The 21,648-nt window shown below is 37.4% G+C and overlaps 1 protein-coding gene across 1 annotated transcript; it reads left to right on the forward strand.

The window, feature by feature from the left end:
- Positions 1–373: 373 nt before the first annotated feature.
- LOC137248205 (uncharacterized) lies at positions 374–20,874 on the forward strand. The gene is made up of 4 exons (XM_067779078.1): positions 374–782; positions 8,943–9,111; positions 19,892–20,209; positions 20,270–20,874. The coding sequence occupies exons 1-4, from the start codon at positions 424–426 to the stop codon at positions 20,681–20,683; spliced, it is 1,260 nt and encodes a 419-aa protein (XP_067635179.1). The 5' UTR covers positions 374–423; the 3' UTR covers positions 20,684–20,874.
- The last annotated feature ends 774 nt before the right edge of the window (positions 20,875–21,648 follow it).

Raw genomic sequence — 21,648 nt, forward strand, 5'->3', positions numbered from 1 at the left:
TACTGGCAAGTGGAAGTGAAGGAGGGATACAGACTTCTTAGCTGAATGCCTAAATGTTTATATTCCATTAATAGAATAAACTATGTATATTCAAGGTACATAACGCTTACATACTCCAACGACTCATTCATTCATTTTTTACAAGCTCACCCACAACTTTGTAAAACATTTGATTAAATCTGTCAATCGTCGGATTTTACAATGACGTTTCATCAATTAAAACCAATTGGTATAGTAAAGATTTAAATTAAATCAAAGCATTATTTGCCTATGCAACAAATGAATGGATCTATTTTTTTTTTTTTTTTTTTAAATTGCATTCAAAGAAAATTTTATATTAAAGTGCATAGCAAATATGCAAAAAGCCCTAGTTTCGTTTGATTTGCGTATGAATTAAGTCGCTGGAAGAAAACCAAGAAGAAAATGGCTACGTTTGCAATCGGTGAAATACCAAATTACTTCAACACTGAATTCTTTAAGCGGACTCTAGAGAATGGCTTGCGCACGGTGGATCTTAAAATACTTGGAATATCCATCGAGAATCTAACAACGGGTGGTGAAAACTATTGTAGCAATATTTATCGCGCTGTTATTAAATATAAAAGTGCTGACGATCAACATAGTGAACAAACTGTTATTATTAAAAATATGCCAAAACATAAACAAGGCGTACTTAGACGTTTAAATATCTATCGTAAAGAGACGATTTTCTATTTGGATATCAAGCCCAAATTGGAAGCACTTATGTGGTATTTGGGAGAACAATGGAGTTTAGCAGCAAGGTTGTAATTAAATAGAGATTAATAGAATAAATGCTATTTTATTCCTATTTGTATTTATGTTAACCCAATACGGTGCACCTAAACTACAAACAAAGACGCCTCATTAAAACTCAAGTAAATGATAAAATATTGGTCTGCAAAAAGTGGTTTAAAATGGATAGTAGACATATGTGCGTACATACTTCGGCGACTCATTCATTCGTTCTATGCAATCTCACCCACAACTTTAAAAAAATATTTGATTAAAACTGTCAAAGACGGTTCATTAATCAAAACCAATTAGAACAGTTTGGATTTAAACACAATCAAAGCGTTATTTAAACAAGTAAGGAAGGCTAAGTTCGGGTGTAACCGAACATTACACACTCAGTTGAGAGCTGTGGAGACAAAGTAAGGGAAAATCACCATGTTGTAAAAAGAACCTATGGTAACCCTGGAATGTGTTTGTATGACATGTGTATCAAATGGAAGGTATTAAAAAGTATTTTAAGAGGAAGTGGGCCATAGTTCTATAGATGGACGCCATTTAGGGATATCGCCATAAAGGTGGACCAGGCCTGACTCTAGAATTTGTTTGTACGATATGGGTATCAAATGAAAGGTGTTAATGAGTATTTTAAAAGGGAGTGGGCCTTAGTTCTATAGGTGGACGCCTTTTCGAGATATCGCCATAAAGGTGGACCAGGGGTGACTCTAGAATTTATTTTGTACGATATGGGTATCAAATGAAAGGTATTAATGAGTATTTTTAAAGGGCGTGGGCCTAAGTTCTATAGATGGACGCCTTTTCGAGATATCGCCATAAAGATGGACCAGGGGTGACTCTAGAATTTATTTTGTACAATATGGGTATCAAATGAAAGGTATTATTGAGTATTTTAAAAGGGCGTGGGCCTAAGTTCTAAGTTCTAAGTTCTTTTCGAGATATCGCCATAAAGATGGACCAGGGGTGACTCTAGAATTTGTTTGCACTATATGGGTATCAAATGAAAGGTGTTAATGAGTATTTTAAAAGGGAGTGGGCCTTAGTTCTATAGGTGGACGCCTTTTCGGAATATCGGTATAAAAGTGGACCAGGGTTGACTCTAGAATGCGTTTGTACAATATGGGTATCAAACGAAAGGTGTTAATAAGTGTTTTAAAAGGGAGTGGGCCTTAGTTCTATGGGTGGATGCCTTTTCGGGATATCGCCATAAACGTGGACCAGGGGTGACTCTAGAATACGTTTGTACAATATGGGTATCAAACGAAAGGTGTTAATAAGTGTTTTAAAAGGGAGTGGGCCTTAGTTCTATGGGTGGACGCCTTTTCAAGATATCGCCATAAAGGTGGACCAGGGGTGACTCTAGAATTTGTTTGTACGATATGGGTATCAAATGAAAGGTGTTAATGAGTATTTTAAAAGGGCGTGGGCCTAAGTTCTATAGATGAACGCCTTTTCGAGATATCGCCATAAAGATGGACCAGGGGTGACTCTAGAATTTGTTTGTACGATAGGAGTATCAAATGAAAGGTGTTAATGAGTATTTTAAGAGGGCGTGGGCCTTAGTTCTATATGTGGACGCCTTTTCGAGATATCGCCATAAAGGTGGACCAGGGGTGACTCTAGAATTTGTTTGTACGATATGGGTATCAAATGAAAGGTGTTAATGAGTATTTTAAAAGGGCGTGGGTCTTAGTTCTATAGGTGGACGCCTTTTCGAGATATCGCCATAAAGGTGGACCAGGGGTGACTCTAGAATTTGTTTGTACGATATGAGTATCAAATGAAAGGTGTTAATGAGTATTTTAAGAGGTCGTGGGCCTTAGTTCTATATGTGGACGCCTTTTCGAGATATCGCCATAAAGGTGGACCAGGGGTGACTCTAGAATTTGTTTGTACGATATGGGTATCAAATGAAAGGTGTTAATGAGTATTTTAAAAGGGCGTGGGCCTTAGTTCTATAGGTGGGCGCCTTTTCAAGATATCGCCATAAAGGTGGACCAGGGTTGACTTTAGAAATTGTTTGTACGATATGAGTATCAAATGAAATGCGTTAATGATAATTTTAAAAGGGAGTGGGCCTAAGTTCTATAGGTGGACGCCTTTTCGAGATATCGATCAAAATGTGGACCAGGGTGGTCCAGAACATCATCTGTCGGGTACCGCTAATTTATTTATATATGTAATACCACGAACAGTATTCCTTCAAGATTCCAAGGGCTTTTGATTTCGCCCTGCAAAACTTTTTAATTTTCTTCTACTTAATATGGTAGGTGTCACACCCATTTTACCAAGTTTTTTTCTAAAGTTATATTTTGCGTCAATAGACCAATACAATTACCATGTTTCATCCCTTTTTTCGTATTTGGTATATAATTATGGCATTTTTTCATTTTTCGTAATTTTCGATATCGAAAAAGGGGGCGTGGTCATAGTAGGATTTCGGCCATTTTTACACAATACAAACTGAGTTCAGGTAAGTACGTGAACTGAGTTTAGTAAAGATATATCGATTTTTCCTCAAGTTATCGTGTTAATGGCCGAGCGGAAGGACAGACGGTCGACTGTGTATAAAAACTGGGCGTGGCTTCAACCGATTTCGCCCTTTTTCACAGAAAACAGTTATCGTCCTAGAATCTAAACCTCTACCAAATTTCACAAGGATTGGTAAATTTTTGTTCGACTTATGGCATTAAAAGTATCCTAGACAAATTAAATGGAAAAGGGCGGATCCACGCCCAGTTTGAAATTTTCTTTTATTTTTGTATGTTGTTGCAACATATCATTACCGGAGTTGAATGTTGACATAATTTACTAATATACTGTAAAGATATTAACTTTTCTTTTAAAATTTGAATTTAAAAAAAATTTTTTTTAAAAAGTGGGCGTGGTCGTTCTCCGATTTTGCCAATTTTTATTAAGCAGACATATAGTAATAGGAGTAACGTTCCTGCCAAATTTCATCATGATATCTTCAACGGCTGCCAAATTACAGCTTGCAAAACTTCTAAATTACCTTCTTTTAAAAGTGGGCGGTGCCACGCCCATTGTCAAAAATTTTACTAGTTTTCTATTCTGCGTCATAAGTTTAACTCACCTACCAAGTTTCATCGCTTAATCCGTATTTGGTAATGAATTATCGCACTTTTTCGATTTTTCTAAATTTTCGATATCGAAAAAGTGGGCGTGGTTATTGTCCGATATCGTTCGTTTTAAATAGCGATCTGAGATGAGTGCCGAGGAACCTACATACCAAATTTCATCAAGATACCTCAAAATTTACTCAAGTTATCGTGTTAACGGACAGACGGACGGACAAGACTCAATCGAATTTTTTTTCGATACTGATGATTTTGATATATGGAAGTCTATATCTATCTCGATTCCTTTATACCTGTACAACCAACCGTTATCCAATCAAAGTTAATATACTCTGTGAGCTCTGCTCAACTGAGTATAAAAAATAAAATAAATGTAAGCCGCGATAGCCTCCGAAAAGATTTTAGGCCGAGCTTTCTTCTTCCTTTTAATTTTTCCTACAAACTGACGAGACGGGACCTACATTTTTTATGGCGACTGAGAATGGCATCTGCAAGACAGATGAGTTTTCACTGAGACGCTCGTCATGCCAGAAAAACATTCTGAATGCTTGTCAAATGACTGCCGAGGGGCGGCCCAACTTGCGAAAACTTGTTTCTAATTGAAAAAAGGTTTTGCTAAATTTTAGATGTTGGTTTTGCCCGGAAGTTGAGCCTAGGATCATCGGTGTGGTAGGCGGAGCACGCTACGACCACACCACCACGGCCGCCTTTGCACATGAAACAAATGAATAGATCTATATTTTTATACCCAGCTGTACTTGTATACAGGGTATTACAACTTTAATTGGATAACGGTTGGTTGTACTGGTATAAAGGAATCGAGATAGATATAGACTTCCATATATCAAAATCATCAGTATCGAAAAAAAAATTGATTGAGTCATGTCCGTCCGTCCGTCCGCCTGTCCGTTAACACGATAACTTTGGTAAATATTTAGATATGTTCACCAAATTTGGTACACGAGCTTATCTGGACCCAGAATAGATTGGTATTGCAAATTAGCGAAATCGAATGATAACCACGCCCACTTTTTATATATATGTATAACATTTTGGAAAACACCAAAAACCTGATAATTTAGTAAATAATACACCTAGAATGTTGAAATTTGACGTGTGGACTGATATTGAGTCTTGATGCAAATTTGAAAAAAAAATACAAATGGGCGTGGCACCGCCCACTTGTGATAAAATCAATTTTACAAATATCATTAATCATAAATCAAAAACCGTTATACCTATCGTAACAAAATTCGGCAGAGGGGTTGCCTTTACTACAATGAATGCTTTGAAGAAAAATTAACGAAATCGGTTAAGGCCCACGCCCACTTTTATATAAAATATTTTTAAACGGGTCGTGGACGAATAAAATAAGCTATATCTTTGCAAAAAAAGTTTTATATCAATGGTATTTCATTTCCCAAGTGGATTTATAACAATAAATAGGAAAAACTTCAAATTTTAAAAAATGGGCGTGGTACCGCCCCTTTTATGACTAAGAAATTTTCTATGTTTCGGGAGCCATAACTCTGAGAAAAATTTGTTCAGAATAGAACCATATGTATATGTATTATTGCGCAGCCTTGAAACACTATTAAGCACAAAAAACAAACAACAACAGCATTTCAAGTGTACAGCTGGGTATGTAATGTTCGGTTTCACCCGAACTTAGATTTCCTTGTTTTTAATTCCATTCAAACTGCATGAGAAATATGCAAAAGCCCAAGGTTCTTTTGAATTGCGTTTGGATTAAGTCGCAGCAAGAAAACCAAGAAGAAGAAGAAAGTACCCTACAGCAGGGATCGCCAAAAGCTTCTTATGGAAGCGTGACCACACCTACTTTGAAATCCAAAAATTAAAAAAAAATGGCTTGGGAACTAGTAGAAAGTACACTGTAAAAACTTCGAAAATTCATAAAATAAGATTTTTTAAGATCTCGATTCTTGCGCCACCTGGCGGCGACTTTTTTTTCACATGTTGCTTTCTATTCATGCATGTAATATGTGTTCCAAGTTGAACCAAATCGAACCATAATTTCATTTTTTGAAATATTTCTGTCCATGCGCCACCTGCCGGAGTTTTTTTTTTCTTATTATTGCATTGTCATCGGGTTCTGAACTGTATTCTAACTTGTAGCTTATCGGGAAGTTACTTAAATTTCAATTACAAAATTCTGTTCGCTATACAGAGACAAGCTAAATAAAACCGTTTTAAAAAACATGGCTATTATTTATTATATTCTATTAGAATCTAATATTTAGATGAATGAGTGGTTATCTTAAATTATCTTCTTTCTTCAAACTTTTAACTAATATGTATATTCCATATTAAATTTATAAGTTCAGATGAGACGAAATAAATATTTGTCCGTGGATGTCTATTCTTCATTTTGTTTTATAAAAAATATAAAAAAATCAGCGAGCAGAAATGGCTCTGGCACGTACACAAACCCAGTCGGACTTGGTAGCTTTCAAAATTAACACATCGCAATGTTTTCTTATATGCATTTAAAAATCATTCTACATGCGTTCCATTAAATAAATCAAATAAAGTTTTATTGTTTTCGTACAGGTGAATCAAAAATATACCCAAAAATATTACTTGAAAAGCCATTTTACACGAAATTATAGCAGTTTAGTTCCTAATGGGCACAGCAGAATACATTCGGTTGTGGGTGAGAGGTTAGAATTCGTGCGCGCGGGGATGTGTGGTGCGCTTGCCTGAGCGTTTTACAAAAACAATTGCGTGAAGAGCTCATGGGGTGACGATCACTGCCCTGCAGTGATTTTTGTGCAACTTAAGTTGAGCAATTTTAGCTTAAAGTTCCACCGTAAAGCTACATCCTTTTTTATTGAGTTAGTATCCAATGAAGGAACATCTCACATAGACACTTTTATGGTGGCCCTTTGTGTTACCAATTACTTTAACAGTGAAATTGGCATTCAGTTATTTAAAGATTTGCTGCGTGGCAACGATGAAGCTACGAATAAAGTACACATCGTTCTTCGACATTTCCTCAGACAAAACTGAATTGAATACCCAGGACAAAGACAGGCCAAATTGTTTATACTCCCAGCAACGAAAGTATCAGTCAAACTCATTAATCTAAGCAGAGAGGACCTACGAACTCTCACTGGAAATTATACGGTACACTTAAGAAAGTTAAATCTGTCCGATACACAAATCTGTCACTTTTGTGCGATGAAGGATGAAACGCAGATGGACACATTCTCTGCGAATGCGTCGCCCAGGTTCCAAAAGTGGCGGACCATAGGGAGATTGGTGTTAGAGGCGTAGGTTCCACATTACAATTGAAAAGATAGTTGGTGTCATGTGGGGCACATCGCATGCAGGACCTACCAAATGGTCCTTCCACATCGTAAACAGAGTGGCCGTGGATTTTGTCTAGTAGTGAAGGGAGTTTTAATATATAGAAATTTAATAGAAGTGGGCATGGGACACTACCCTGTGATACCCCCTGTTTAATTTTACTAGGCTTTGAAATTTCGTTCATTAATTGAACCGACGCTTTCCGACTATTCAACTCTCTCGTGGTCCACCTTTTTAGATAAGGGATAAGGTCTTCTATGTCTTGGAGTTGCGTGTCGTACAAGTGCCACGTGCACCGCCCTGTGATGGGGTTCTTCCTGATTTAGTCCGTTATTTACCAGAGTGTTTATGGTGTTTAGCACGGTGGCTCTGGTATATAGCTGGGGATGTCTGGTATATTAGGGCGCACCGCACGACCTCCCATTGGATAGTGCTTTGTTAACACTACAATAATCATGGATAGGTAAGTTTTAAAAACCCTAATATCTCTGCCAAGTACTTTGAGTCACCAATGGCCCCAAAGACTACAAAACACTACAAGAGGGGTATCAGCATGGCAAGGGATCAGTTCAACAGTGGCCAGGGATATTCCTATGCTCCGGCATACTGAATTTTCCGATTTTCCCTCGACAGCAGTACAAAGGAAACGAAGTATTTCTATCCCTGTCTTCCAAATTTAGCCATAGAAGCTTTTTGTCAAGAATAGTCCGAATGTACCTATTTATTGCTATCAAATGGCGCCAGCGTTACTCCCCCCATAGAGTGCTATCTAAATTCAGAAGTGTAGGCGTTAGCAAAACGAGCTCATATTTGTTGCAGTTGACAGCTAATTCGCACGATTCGGACGATATGGTCACGACACCCAAACCGTGTGTATTCAGAAGCATATCCCTGCAAATAACTGCCATGTCATCTGCTAAACCACTACTTTGGAGCCCCACCCTCGAGGAGAGAAAGAGCACCTCTATGTGATGTTTCGCTTCTCACTTGTCTAGGAGCAGATACTCCCGCCACTCCGACGCAACAATTCTACCACTAAATAATCTTCTATCTCAGTGTTGTGCCGGCTTTTTCAATTGCCGCTGGAAGGACATTACTGAAGGCTCCTTCTATGCACTCAGCCGAGGGACCCCGCTATAAGTTTGACTACCGAATTAAGGGCTGAAACAATACCCAAATGTCGAGAAGCTCACGAGATTTACGAGTATTTCGAGATACGAGAATCTCGCGAGAAGCCGTGTACCCGATTTTGTTGGTCTCGAAATTCTCGCTTGTACCCGAGGTGAAATCGTAAGCTCTACTTTAAAGTCTTCGTCTTGGTGCACATATGCCATACTTGCTGCGTAAATAGCCCACCTAACCTAACTAACTTCCATTTCCTTCATTTACTTTTTCATTCTTTAATTTTCGTTTTCTATCCCTTATTATCCTTCCACTAACTCTATTTCTCTTTCCTTTTCTAATCTGCTGATTTCTTCTTCATTTTCTTCTCGTAAATCTTCTTTACATTGTTATTAACAGTGTCTGAGTGCCCCACCATCCATACATAGAGGTTTCACAATGTTTATAAAGTTCATATTGTGAATGCCTGGATTTCCCTATAACGTGCAAAGCTTATATTCAAAAACTCACTTAAAGTTTACCCTTGCACAGGTCCAATATTTCTACAAAATTCTTGCTGTATAAGACAAAGTTGCGAAATAAGTTATGAAATATATACACGACTGTAATATGCATTGATTTCAGGCACTTTCATTCAACTACCGAACCGGAACAAAATATTATATTTGAGGATCTAAGTGTGCTCGGTTTCTCTTTGGAAAGCCGTCAAACCGGGCTTAATTTTGCGCATGCGAGAATTGTTATGGACAAAATGGGCGAATATCATGCACTTACAATGGTCATGGCCGAGAGAGTAAGTAATCAACGAAATGCCCAATATTTCACTATGAAAAAACTATATTTATAGCACGCACTGGACTATCTTCAACTGTGCCGTAACCTTTAACCTTTCATGTGTAAAACCCCTGCAGAGAAAATGGGAGACAGTAACGCAAAGCAACAGCTTCGAAAAAAGGTCTAATGACTGCCTCCAAATTAGGTACTACGAGCGCTTATATAGTATTTAAATTAATTAATCAAAGGCTCCAACTATTTCGAAATCACCTACGATAGAACCAGTAAAGAATACATTCAAAAAGTCTGAAAAAGGGGGCGAGAGCCATTTCTTAGGACATTACCATGTTAAAAGATTGTGTTGACAGCACTACGAGGGGACAGATTTAGAGCTGATGCCGCTTCTTAATATAGGAAAAATCCGGTGACGTGTAATAGTGTTAATGGAATTAATGTCAGCTAGTATTAGCTCTCTTTGCAAAGAGAATTAATGTCAATGACATAAATTCTAAACCCGGAAGAGCACTAATGTCAGTTGACTTAAGTACGCTTTGGGAATACTTAAAGCCGCCTACGTAAAGAGGAGCTAGCAATAATAAGACTGTGAATTGCGTTGCGGTTGTAAGACCGTTTAAAAAGTACTATGGCTGAATTATCTGGCATTGAGTCGACCAAATTTTGATTATATATTATGATACGATTTTAAGATATTCATTCGCATTAATCTCCATAATTTAAATAGAAATAGAATAAAACCAAGTAAGGAAGGCTAAGTTCGGGTGTAACCGAACATTACATACTCAGTTGAGAGCTATGGAGACAAAATAAGGGAAAACCACCATGTAGGAAAATAAACCTTGGGTAACCCTGGAATGTGTTTGTATGAAATGTGTATCAAATGGAAGGTATTAAAGAGTATTTTAAGAGGGAGTGGGCCATAGTTCTATAGGTGGACGCCATTTAGGGATATCGCCATAAAAGTGGACCAGGGCTGACTCTAGAATTTGTTTGTACGATATGGGTATCAAAGGAAAGATGTTAATGAGTATTTTAAAAGGGAGTGGGCCTTAGTTCTATGGGTGGACGCCTTTTCGAAATATCGCCATAAAGGTGGACCAGGGGTGACTCTAGAATTTGTTTGTACGATATGGGTATCAAAGAAAAGGTGTTAATGAGTATTTTAAAAGGGACTGGGCCTTAGTTCGATGGGTGGACGCCTTTTCGAAATATCGCCATAAAGGTGGACCAGGGGTGACTCTAGAATTTGTTTGTACGATATGGGTATCAAAGCAAAGGTGTTAATGAGTATTTTAAAAGGGAGTGGGCCTTGGTTCTATAGGTGGACGCCTTTTCGCGATATCGCCATAAAGGTGGACCAGGGGTGACTCTAGAATTTGTTTGTACGATATGGGTATCAAATGAAAGGTGTTAATGAGTATTTTAAAAGGGAGTGGGCCGTAGTTCTATAGGTGGAGGACGCCTTTTCGAGATATCGCCATAAAGGTGGACGAGGGGCGACTCTAGAATTTGTTTGTACGATATGGGTATCAAATGAAAGGTGTAAATGAGTATTTTAAAAGGGAGTGGGCATCAGTTCTATAGGTGGACGCCTTTTCGAGATATCTCCATAAAGGTGGACCAGGGGTGACTCTAGAATTTGTTTGTACGATATGGGTATCAAATGAAAGGTGTTAATGAGTATTTTAAAAGGGGGTGTGCCTTAGTTCTATAGGTGGACGCCTTTTCGAGATATCGCCATAAAGGTGGACCAGGGGTGACTCTAGAATTTGTTTGTACGATATGGGTATCAAATGAAAGGTGTTAATGAGTATTTTAAAAGGGAGTGGGCCGTAGTTCTATAGGTGGACGCCTTTTCGAGATATCGCCATAAAGGTGGACGAGGGGCGACTCTAGAATTTGTTTGTACGATATGGGTATCAAATGAAAGGTGTAAATGAGTATTTTAAAAGGGAGTGGGCATCAGTTCTATAGGTGGACGCCTTTTCGAGATATCGCCATAAAGGTGGACGAGGGGCGACTCTAGAATTTGTTTGTACGATATGGGTATCAAATGAAAGGTGTAAACGAGTATTTTAAAAGGGAGTGGGCATCAGTTCTATAGGTGGACGCCTTTTCGAGATATCGCCATAAAGGTGGACCAGGGGTGACTATATAATGTGTTTGTACGATATAGGTATCAAATTAAAGGTATTAATGAGGAATTAAAAAGGGGGTGGTGGTAGTTGTATATGTGAAGGCGTTTTCGAGATATCGACCAAAATGTGGACCAGGGTGACCCACACCATCATCTGTCGAGTTCCGCTAATTTATTTATATATGTAATACCACAAACCGTATTCCTGCCATGATTCCAAGGGCTTTTGATTTCGCCCTGCAGAACTTTTTCAATTTCTTCTACTTAATATGGTAGATGTCACACCCATTTTACAAAGTTTTTTTCTAAAGTTATATTTTGCGTCAATAAACCAATCCAATTACCATGTTTCATCCCTTTTTTCGTATTTGGTATAGAATTATGGCATTTTTTTCATTTTTCGTAATTTTCGATGTCGAAAAAGTGGGCGTGGCCATAGTCGGATTTCGGCCATTTTTTATACCAATAGAAAGTGAGTTCAGATAATTACGTGAACTGAGTTTAGTAAAGATATATGGATTTTTGCTCAAGTTATCGTGTTAACGGCCGAGCGGAAGGACAGATGTTCGACTGTGTATAAAAACTGGGCGTGGCTTCAACTGATTTCGCCCTTTTTCACAGAAAAGAGTTATCGTCCTAGAATCTAAGCCCCTACCAAATTTCAAAAGGATTGGTACATATTTTTTTGACTTAAAAGTATCCTAGACAAATTAAATGAAAAAGGGCGGAGCAACGCCCATTTTGAAATTGTCTTTTATTTTTGTATTTTGTTGCACCATATCATTACTTCAGTTGAATGTTGATATAATTTACTTATATACTGTAAACATATTCACTTTTTTTTTAAATTTGACTTAAACAAATTTTTTTTTTAAAGTGGGCGTGGTCGGTCTCCAATTTTGCTAATTTTTATTAGGCATACATATAGTAACAAGGGTAAAGTTCCTGCCAAATTTTATAATGATATATTCAACGACTCCCAAATTATAGCTTGCAAAACTTCTAAATTACCTTCTTTTAAAAGTGGGCGGTGCCACGCCCATTGTCCAAAATTTTACTAATTTTCTATTATCTGTTATAAGTTCATCTCACCTACCAGGTTTCATCGCTTTGTCCGTCTTTGGTAATGAATTATCGCACTTTTTCTATTTTTCGAAATTTTCGATATCGAAAAAGTGGGCGTGGTTATAGTCCGATATCTTTCATTTTAAATAGTGACCTGAGATGAGTGCCCAGGAACCTACATAGCAAATTTCATCAAGATACCTCAAAATTTACTCAAGTTATCGTGTTAACGGTCGGTCGGACGGACGGACGGACATGGCTCAATCAAATTTTTTTTCGATACTGATGATTTTGATGTATGGAAGTCTATATCTATCTCGATTCCTTTATACCTGTACAACCAACCGTTATCCAATCAAAGTTTATATACTCTGTGAGCTCTGTGTGGGTGTGAACCCAGGGCATACGGTGTGGTAGGCGGAGCACGCTACCATCACACCACGGTGGCCGCCGTGACCTAATATAAAGGAAGCAATACAAATAATTTAAAAAAATGTTTAAGTTAAACGGTTTTATTGAAAACAATATTTGAATGAAGTAATAATAATACTAAAAGCTAGAAAATAATTAGGTAGGTCCTAGATACTAGTTATCACACTCCTCTATGGCGTTGATCAGACAATTTGTCGGCCTATTGATAAGGTATTAGCACCCTTCGAAATGGATCTATCTGCGCAGCTTTGGCAGGTTTTCTGAAAAATTTTCTAATTTTTCGAACCTTGAATCCTTTATCAATAAGCCGATAAAACAAAAACAATTGTTTAATTATTTTATTTTGAAGTTTTTAGTCTTTATTTAATTGCCTATTATTTCTCATTCCATTTACTTCATTTATTGACTCATTATTACAAGGACTCTTTCCTCACAATTTGTTACAATCTAAGTCCTCAATATCCTCCCAAAGACTTTACCCGACTCTGCGCCACGTATGCTTGTCCCTCCTCGAATTCCAAAATATTTTGATGTCACTTGTACCGGATTGTATGTAATATTTGTTCCAATTATGAGCCAAATCGGACACATAGGTCGCTTTCTGTTCACGTATGTATATATTATGTGTTCCAAAAATACGATTGTTTGAATATCGCGATCCTTGCGCCACCTAACAGCGATTTTTTTCACAGGCCGTTTTCTATTAATGTATGTATTATGTGTTCCAAATAAGAGCCAAATCGGACCACAAATACGATTTTTTTAAATATTTCGATCCATGCGCCACCTACCGGAGTTTTTTCTTATTATTGCATAGTCATGGAGTTCTGAACTATTTTCCAAGTTCCAAGCTTGTAGCTTATCGGGAAGTTACTTAAATTTCAATTACAAAATTCGTGCCGGCCAACCAGCCAGCCTGTCAAGTCAAGCTAAATAAAACCGTTTAAAAAGGACCACAGCCGAAAATTTGGAGCGACTTTAATTCCAAATTTTCTGTTAATGTTGTGTTACAATATTAAGACATTTCTTCGAATAAATTTCCAAAATTTAAGAAAAAGGCAATTTTGAATAAAAATGGCGATGGAAACTTTGGAAATCAAAACTTTCCGATTTTTTATTCAAAACGCTTGTTTTCAACTTTCAGAAAAATGTTTTAATATTAGCCGTGATTTCTTACAAGTATATACGAATCCACTTAAACTTTATATGGATTGCATAACTCTATCTACACTTATGAAATTGTTTCGCATATAATTAGAACTAAGGATTGTGTATCTCCACTATTCTCCACCTGCAATTTTGGTGTGCATTATACAAATGTAGATGTATATACATTTGAGCGGTTCAAATTGTATGGATGGATTTTTTTCATCAGTAGTACAGCAAAAACGTAATCTGCAGATGATTCTAAGAAAATTGATGAAGACGCTATAGCTCTAAGTCCGATATCGAGTCCCCCACTTTTGCAAAATAGATATTTTGCCACATGAATGTAGGGTTTGGGCAAGAAATCTTCATAGCTTCTGATAGAATTATAGGAAAAATATCATATTGGGCTTATATTAAAGGTATTGTACGTAAATTTCAGAATCTGTATTAATATCTCTAGTGTTTTTGAATTTTAGTAGAGACATCGTGCTAAAATTATGAGAAATTAGCCTAAAATTAACTTTTAACTACTATATTATCATTTTTAACAAATGTCTTATGGACATTTTTTTTTCGTTTTAGCTTAAATAAGTTCAGAACATTTCCAACTTTCGTTCAGAGAGTTTTTATACTCAGTTGAGCAGAGCTCACAGAGTATATTAACTTTGATTGCATAACGGTTGGTTGTACAGGTATAAAGGAATCGAGATAGATATAGACTTCCATATATCAAAATCATCAGTATCGAAAAAAAAATTCGATTGAGCCATGTCCGTCCGTCCGTCCGTCTGTCCGTTAACACGATAACTTGAGTAAATTTTGAGGTATCTTGATGAAATTTGGTATGTAGATACCTGGGTACTCATCTCAGATCGCTATTTAAAATGAACGATATCGGACAAAAACCACGCCCACTTTTTCGATATCGAAAATTTCGAAAAATTGAAAAAGTGCGATAATTCATTACCAAATACCCATTAAGCGATGAAACTTGGTAGGTGAGTTGAGCTTATGACGCAGAATAGAAAACTAGTAAAATTTTGGACAATGGGCGCGGCACCGCCCTCTTTTAAATGAAGGTTATTTAGAAGTTTTGCACGCTGTAATTTGGCAGTCGTTGAAGATATCATGATGAAATTTGGCAGGAACGTTACTCTTATTACTTTATGTCTGCTTAATAAAAATTAGCAAAATCGGAGAACGACCACGCCCACTTTTTAAAAAAAAAAATTTTTTAAAATCAAATTTTCAAAGAAAAGTTAATATCTTTACAGCATATAAGTAAATTATGCCAACATTCAACTCCAGTAATGATATGGTGCAACAAAATACAAAAATAAAATAAAATTTCAAAATGGACGTGGCTACGCCCTTTTTCATTTAATTTGTCTAGGATGCTTTTAATGCCATAGGTCGAACAAAAACTAAACAATCCTTGTGAAATTTGGCAGAGGCTTAGCTCCTAGGATGATAACTGTTTTCTGTGAAAAAGGGCGAAATCGGTTGAAGCCACGGCCAGTTTTTATACACAGTCCACCGTCTGTCCTTCCGCTCGGCCGTTAACACGATAACTTGAGCAAAAATCGATAAATGTTTACTAAACTCAGTTCACGTACTTATCTGAACTTACTTTGTATTGGTGTAAAAAATGGCCGAAATCCGACTATGACCACGCCCACTTTTTCGATATCGAAAATTACGAAAAATGAAAAAAATGCCATAATTATATACCAAATACGAAAAAAGGAATGAAACATGGTAATTGTATTGGTCTATTGACGCAAAATATAACTTTAGAAAAAAACTTGGTAAAATGGGTGTGACACCTACCATATTAAGTAGAAGAAAATGAAAAAGTTTTGCAGGGCGAAATCAAAAGCACTTGGAATCTTGGAAGGAATACTGTACGTGGTATTACGTATATAAATAAATTAGCGGTACCCGACAGATGATGTTCTGGATCACCCTGGTCCACATTTTGGTAGATATCTCGAAAACGCCTTCACATATACAACTAAGGGCCACTCCCTTTTAAAACCCTCATTAATACCTTTAATTTGATACCCATATCGTACAAAAAAATTCTAGAGTCACACCTGGCCCACCTTTATGGCGATATCTCGAAAGGGCATCCACCTATAGAACTAAGGTCCACTCCCTTTTAAAATACTCATTAACACCTTTCATTTGATACCCATATCGTACAAAAAAATTCTAGAGTCACACCTGGCCCACCTTTATGGCGATATCTCGAAAAGGCATCCACCTATAGAACTAAGACCCACTCCCTTTTAAAATACTCATTAACACCTTTCATTTGATACCCATATCGTACAAAAAAATTCTAGAGTCACCCCTGGCCCACCTTTATGGCGATATCTCGAAAGGGCATCCACCTATAGAACTAAGGTCCACTCCCTTTTAAAATACTCATTAACACCTTTCATTTGATACCCATATCGTACAAACAAATTCTAGAGTCACCCCTGGTCGACCTTTATGTCGATATCTCGAAAAGGCGTCCACCTATAGAACTAAGGCCCACCCCCTTTTAAAATGCTCCCTAACACCTTTCTTTTGATACCCATATCGTACAAACAAATTCTAGAGTCACCCCTGGTCCACCTTTATGGCGATATCTCGAAAAGGCGTCCACCTATAGAACTAAGGCCCACACCCTTTTAAAATACTCATTAGCACCTTTCATTTGATACCCATATTGTACAAAAGCATTCTAGATTCACCCCTGGTCTACCTTTATGGAGATATCTCGAAAAGGCGTCCACCTATAGAACTAAGACCCACTCCCTTTTAAAATACTCATTAACACCTTTCATTTGATACCCATATCGTACACAAAAATTCTAGAGTCACCCCTGGCCCACCTTTATGGCGATATCTCGAAAGGGCATCCACCTATAGAACTAAGGCCCACACCCTTTTAAAATACTCATTAGCACCTTTCATTTGATACCCATATCGTACAAACAAATTCTAGAGTCACCCCTGGTCCACCTTTATGGCGATATCTCGAAAAGGCGTCCACCTATAGAACTAAGGCCCACGCCCTTTTAAAATACTCATTAACACCTTTCATTTGATACCCATATCATACACAAAAATTCTAGAGTCACCCCTGGCCCACCTTTATGGCGATATCTCGAAAAAGCATCCACCTATAGAACTAAGGCCCACTCCCTTTTAAAATACTCATTAACACCTTTCATTTGATACCCATATCGTACAAACAAATTCTAGAGTCACCCCTGGTCTACCTTTATGGAGATATCTCGAAAAGGCGTCCACCTATAGAACTAAGACCCACGCCCTTTTAAAATACTCATTAACACCTTTCATTTGATACCCATATCATACACAAAAATTCTAGAGTCACCCCTGGCCCACCTTTATGGCGATATCTTCAAAGGGCATCCACCTATAGAACTAAGGCCCACTCCCTTTTAAAATACTCATTAACACCTTTCATTTGATACCCATATCGTACAAACAAATTCCAGAGTCACCCCTGGTCCACCTTTATGGTGATATCTCGAAAAGCCGTCCACCTATAGAACTAAGGCCCACGCCCTTTTAAAATACTCATTAACACCTTTCATTTGATACCCATATCGTACACAAAAATTCTAGAGTCACCCTGGCCCACCTTTATGGCGATATCTCGAAAGGGCATCCACCTATAGAACTAAGGCCCACTCCCTTTAAAAATAATCATTAACACCTTTCATTTGATACCCATATTGTACAAACGCATTCTAGAGTCACCCCTGGTCCACGTTTATGGCGATATCCCGAAAAGGCGCCCACCCATAGAACAAAGGCCCACTCCCTTTTAAAACACTTATTGCACTTTTCGTTTGACACCCATATTGTACAAACGCATTCTAGAGTCAACCCAGGTCCACTTTTATAACGATATTCCGAAATGCGTCCACCTATAGAACTTAGGCCCACTCCCTTTTAAAATACTCATTAACACCTTTCATTTGATACCCATATAGCACAAACAAATTCTAGAGTCACCCCTGGTCCACGTTTATGGCGATATCTCGAAAAGGCGTCCACATATAGTACTAAGGCCCACGCCCTCTTAAAATACTCATTAATACCTTTTATTTGATACCCATATCGTACAAAATAAATTCTAGAGTAACCCCTGGTCCACCTTTATGGCGATATCTCGAAAAGAACTTAGGCCCACTCCCTTTTAAAATTATCATTAACACATTTCATTTGATACCCATATCGTACAAACAAATTCTCGAGTCAGGCCTGGTCCACCTTTATGGCGATATCCCTAAATGGCGTCCATCTATAGATCTATGGCACACTCCCTCATAAAATACTCTTTAGTGCCTTTCATTTGATAGACATGTCATACAAACACATTCCAGGGTTACCCTAGGTTCCTTTTACAACATGGTGATTTCCCTTACTTTGTCTCCACAGCTCTCAACTGAGTATGTAATATTCGGTTACACCCGAACTTAGCCTTCCTTACTTGTTTCGAATTCGTTTTAATAGAAACAAATTTTCAAAATAACCTATATTTTCAAGTAATAAGCAAGGAACAGAATTTTTATAATTTTAATGTAATTTATTTAAAAATTATTTTTTTACTTAGAATTGATCATTTTATCGCATTTTTCAAAATAAGAGTAATGTTGTGTTATTATTTTTAAAAATCTTTTTTCTCTCCATTCATGGCTGTTTTTCACGACAGTCATAACACCTTCACGTTTTTTTGTTTTCTTTAACACGTTTGTTCCTTGTATATGCATTGGAATATTAGGATCATCTAGGATCCAGTATGAAAATTTGACCCGCTCTTATATACATATAAAAATAACATGGTCATTGTATCGTTATATATGTGGTTTGGGCGGCAGCTGGCGATACTGACGTCACTAGGTGCTATGGGTATAGAAAATCGACCGCTATATTCCGTAGTCAAAAATAGACTAACTCTTTATTCACATTCCTTCTTACTATCTATATGTAATTACAGTTAGGTATAATGTATGTATGTTTGTGTTATGTGGTGGCCTGATTTAAGCTGGAGACATTGGTGCTTTATCGGTAACTGTATCGGTAACCTTATAACAGCTGATTCGACCAACCTTATGAGAATCAATGCAATCGATTATTGGTGCCGCTAAGGTCGTAACCGTATCGTAGCCAACCAATTGGGTTTTGGTTTACCGTCGTAACGATAAACAGCTGATTACGTTAGGGATACGGGTACAGCGATACGACATACGGCACCAATGACTCCGGCTTTAACAGGGAAATTCCAAGAGAGTTGGTATTCAGTATTTATGTAAATTTGTATGTGAGAGCATATAGAGTAAAGCTAATATAATACAGTGTTGCATTAAAGCATATGTAATATACCTAAGATAAGCTGTATACATTCTGCGGGCTTAAGTACATGTATTTCATGTTGTGCGCGCCACATATACATACACTGATTTTTCGAAGAGAATTAATACTTTTAACGTTGATTCCAACATGATGCTAACATTAATTTTCGTTCTGGTTTGGCGTTTAGTCATTGACATTAATTCACTTTCAAAAGCAAATGAATATCATTTGATGTTAGTTGCACTGACACTATTTCATGTCACCGAAAATTCAGGAGAATACCATGAGTAAAATTGATCTTCATTTAGCAGTCCTTCCGTCCATATGTTCACAGCTATTTGCAACAATTTGGTGGTAGTAGATGTTGTATTGAAATGTCTTCTAAGGCTTCTTAATCTTTCTGAGGTTCTAAGAGTGGTAAGGTCTATTGTCCTTTTATTTCCATCTCATAAGATTATCTGAGATTAAGGATGTACAAAGTAGTTGTTGTCTGGCAACAGCCCAGTGCGTTTATTGTTTTCCCCAAAAACTGCATTCATCTCCATTACAACCCCAAACTACAAATTTAATTTTACGGAATAGTAGTTTAATCATTTATTCACATCTTCCTTTTTAGGAACCTGAGATAGTAATCGATCATTATGCCTTTGGACTACTAAACATCGATTCAATTAAAACGGATGCGTTCAAGGCATTATTTGGTGCACAGCTCTTAAAGTTGGCCACACTTATAACCGAATATCCCGATATGGAAGAAATTTCAAAAAAGTTATTAAAATACTATGACAATTTTACGGATCGTGTACTGGCGGCTGTGTATCCATTGAGAGGCGAAGTAAATGTGCTTAATCATGGCGACTTATGGGTTAACAATTTATTTTTCAAATACGATTCCAAATCATTGAAGTTGAAGGTGCCATATGAAGTACGATTTGTAAGTTTAAAGCAACAAATTGAAAATTCATACTGAATTAAAATTATTCTTCGTTTTTAGATCGATTTTCAATTATGCTACTATGGTAGCATTGGCTTCGATATCAATTATTTCCTAAATACCAGCGTACAATTGGATGTATTGAAAACGCATCGTAAGTCATTAATTGAAACCTACTACGAAAGTTTATTGAAAACTTTGAGAGCCTTACCATACACCGCAGCGTTGCCCAAATTTGAGCTTGTTCTGCGTGAGATTTCTCAACGGGAAGCTTTTGGTTTCTTTGTTGCTTTTGGATTCTTTCCGCTGATGTCAATGTATAGTATGGATTCGCAAGATAATTCATTGGAAAAGTTTTATGATGAGGAATTTGCTCGCCGCAAAATTGAATTGATGTTCCAGAGTAATCCGCGAACTATGGAAACATTGAAGTATGCACTAAAACGATTTGATGGCTTGAAAGTACTGGATTGAGAGCTTACTCTCTCTTTTCATACAATAAAGTAGATCATCCACAAAGGTTGTACTTTTGAATACAGAAATCGAGTAGCTCTGAAAGAATGCCTATTGATCTGTAAACTCTGTTAATATCTGTTTACCCATCGACCCAGAAATGGTTTGGTAAAAATTAAAAATTATTATGGCGCATATGGCGAAGTTAATAAGACTTTGATTTTATTAGTTGACCGCTGTTTTTATCTGGTGGTACAATATATGTATGAGAAACGTTTGAAACTTGTTAATAACTCTTAACTTTTTAGAAAGCAGACCCATAAGCCTTACCGCTTCCGGTAGCAGGTTTTTTTTCCCTCTACCTTAAGTGAAATACTAGGGAGGCGCTTCGAAGGCTTTACGTCTAGGAAGCTACGAGCGGCCATAACGTAAATAGTAGTAAGACGGTATTGATACGGTTTACTAACAAGAACTACACCTAAACTTCTGATGTGGCAAGCACGGACGTTGTCAGACCCACACTAACATATGAAGCTACGGCATGGTGGCCAGCAGTACAATATTGGAAAGATAAGTACAGCTAACAGCTTTTGGAGAGATAACAGGTGCATTAAGGTCTTGTCCAACAGACGCACTAAGTTTGCTGATAAAACAGCTATCTCTTGACCTTAACATTTGTGAAAGCAACTTGCAGTAAGGCTTCGTGAGTCTGATTGTTGGATCCGGAGGCAGTGGGATTACAGTTGTATTCTGAGAAGGATTTTGTGTGTAGACCCGTCATCAGATTATCACATGCCATCCCTTATTTTTCGCAAATGACATAAGCTTAAGTTCCCCTAAACAGTGTACTGGAGAGGGACGGGATGCAAAGGAGGGACGCAATTCCACTCTAAACCGACGGGTCTGAAATGGACTGTGGTGTGGAAGCTTCAATCTTCTGTGAGCATCTTTAGGCGTCGCTGTCAGTCAGTTCTGGGTATAGAGAG

This window comes from Eurosta solidaginis, chromosome 4 (assembly GCF_040869045.1).
Source record: "Eurosta solidaginis isolate ZX-2024a chromosome 4, ASM4086904v1, whole genome shotgun sequence".
Lineage (NCBI taxonomy): Eukaryota > Metazoa > Arthropoda > Insecta > Diptera > Tephritidae > Eurosta > Eurosta solidaginis.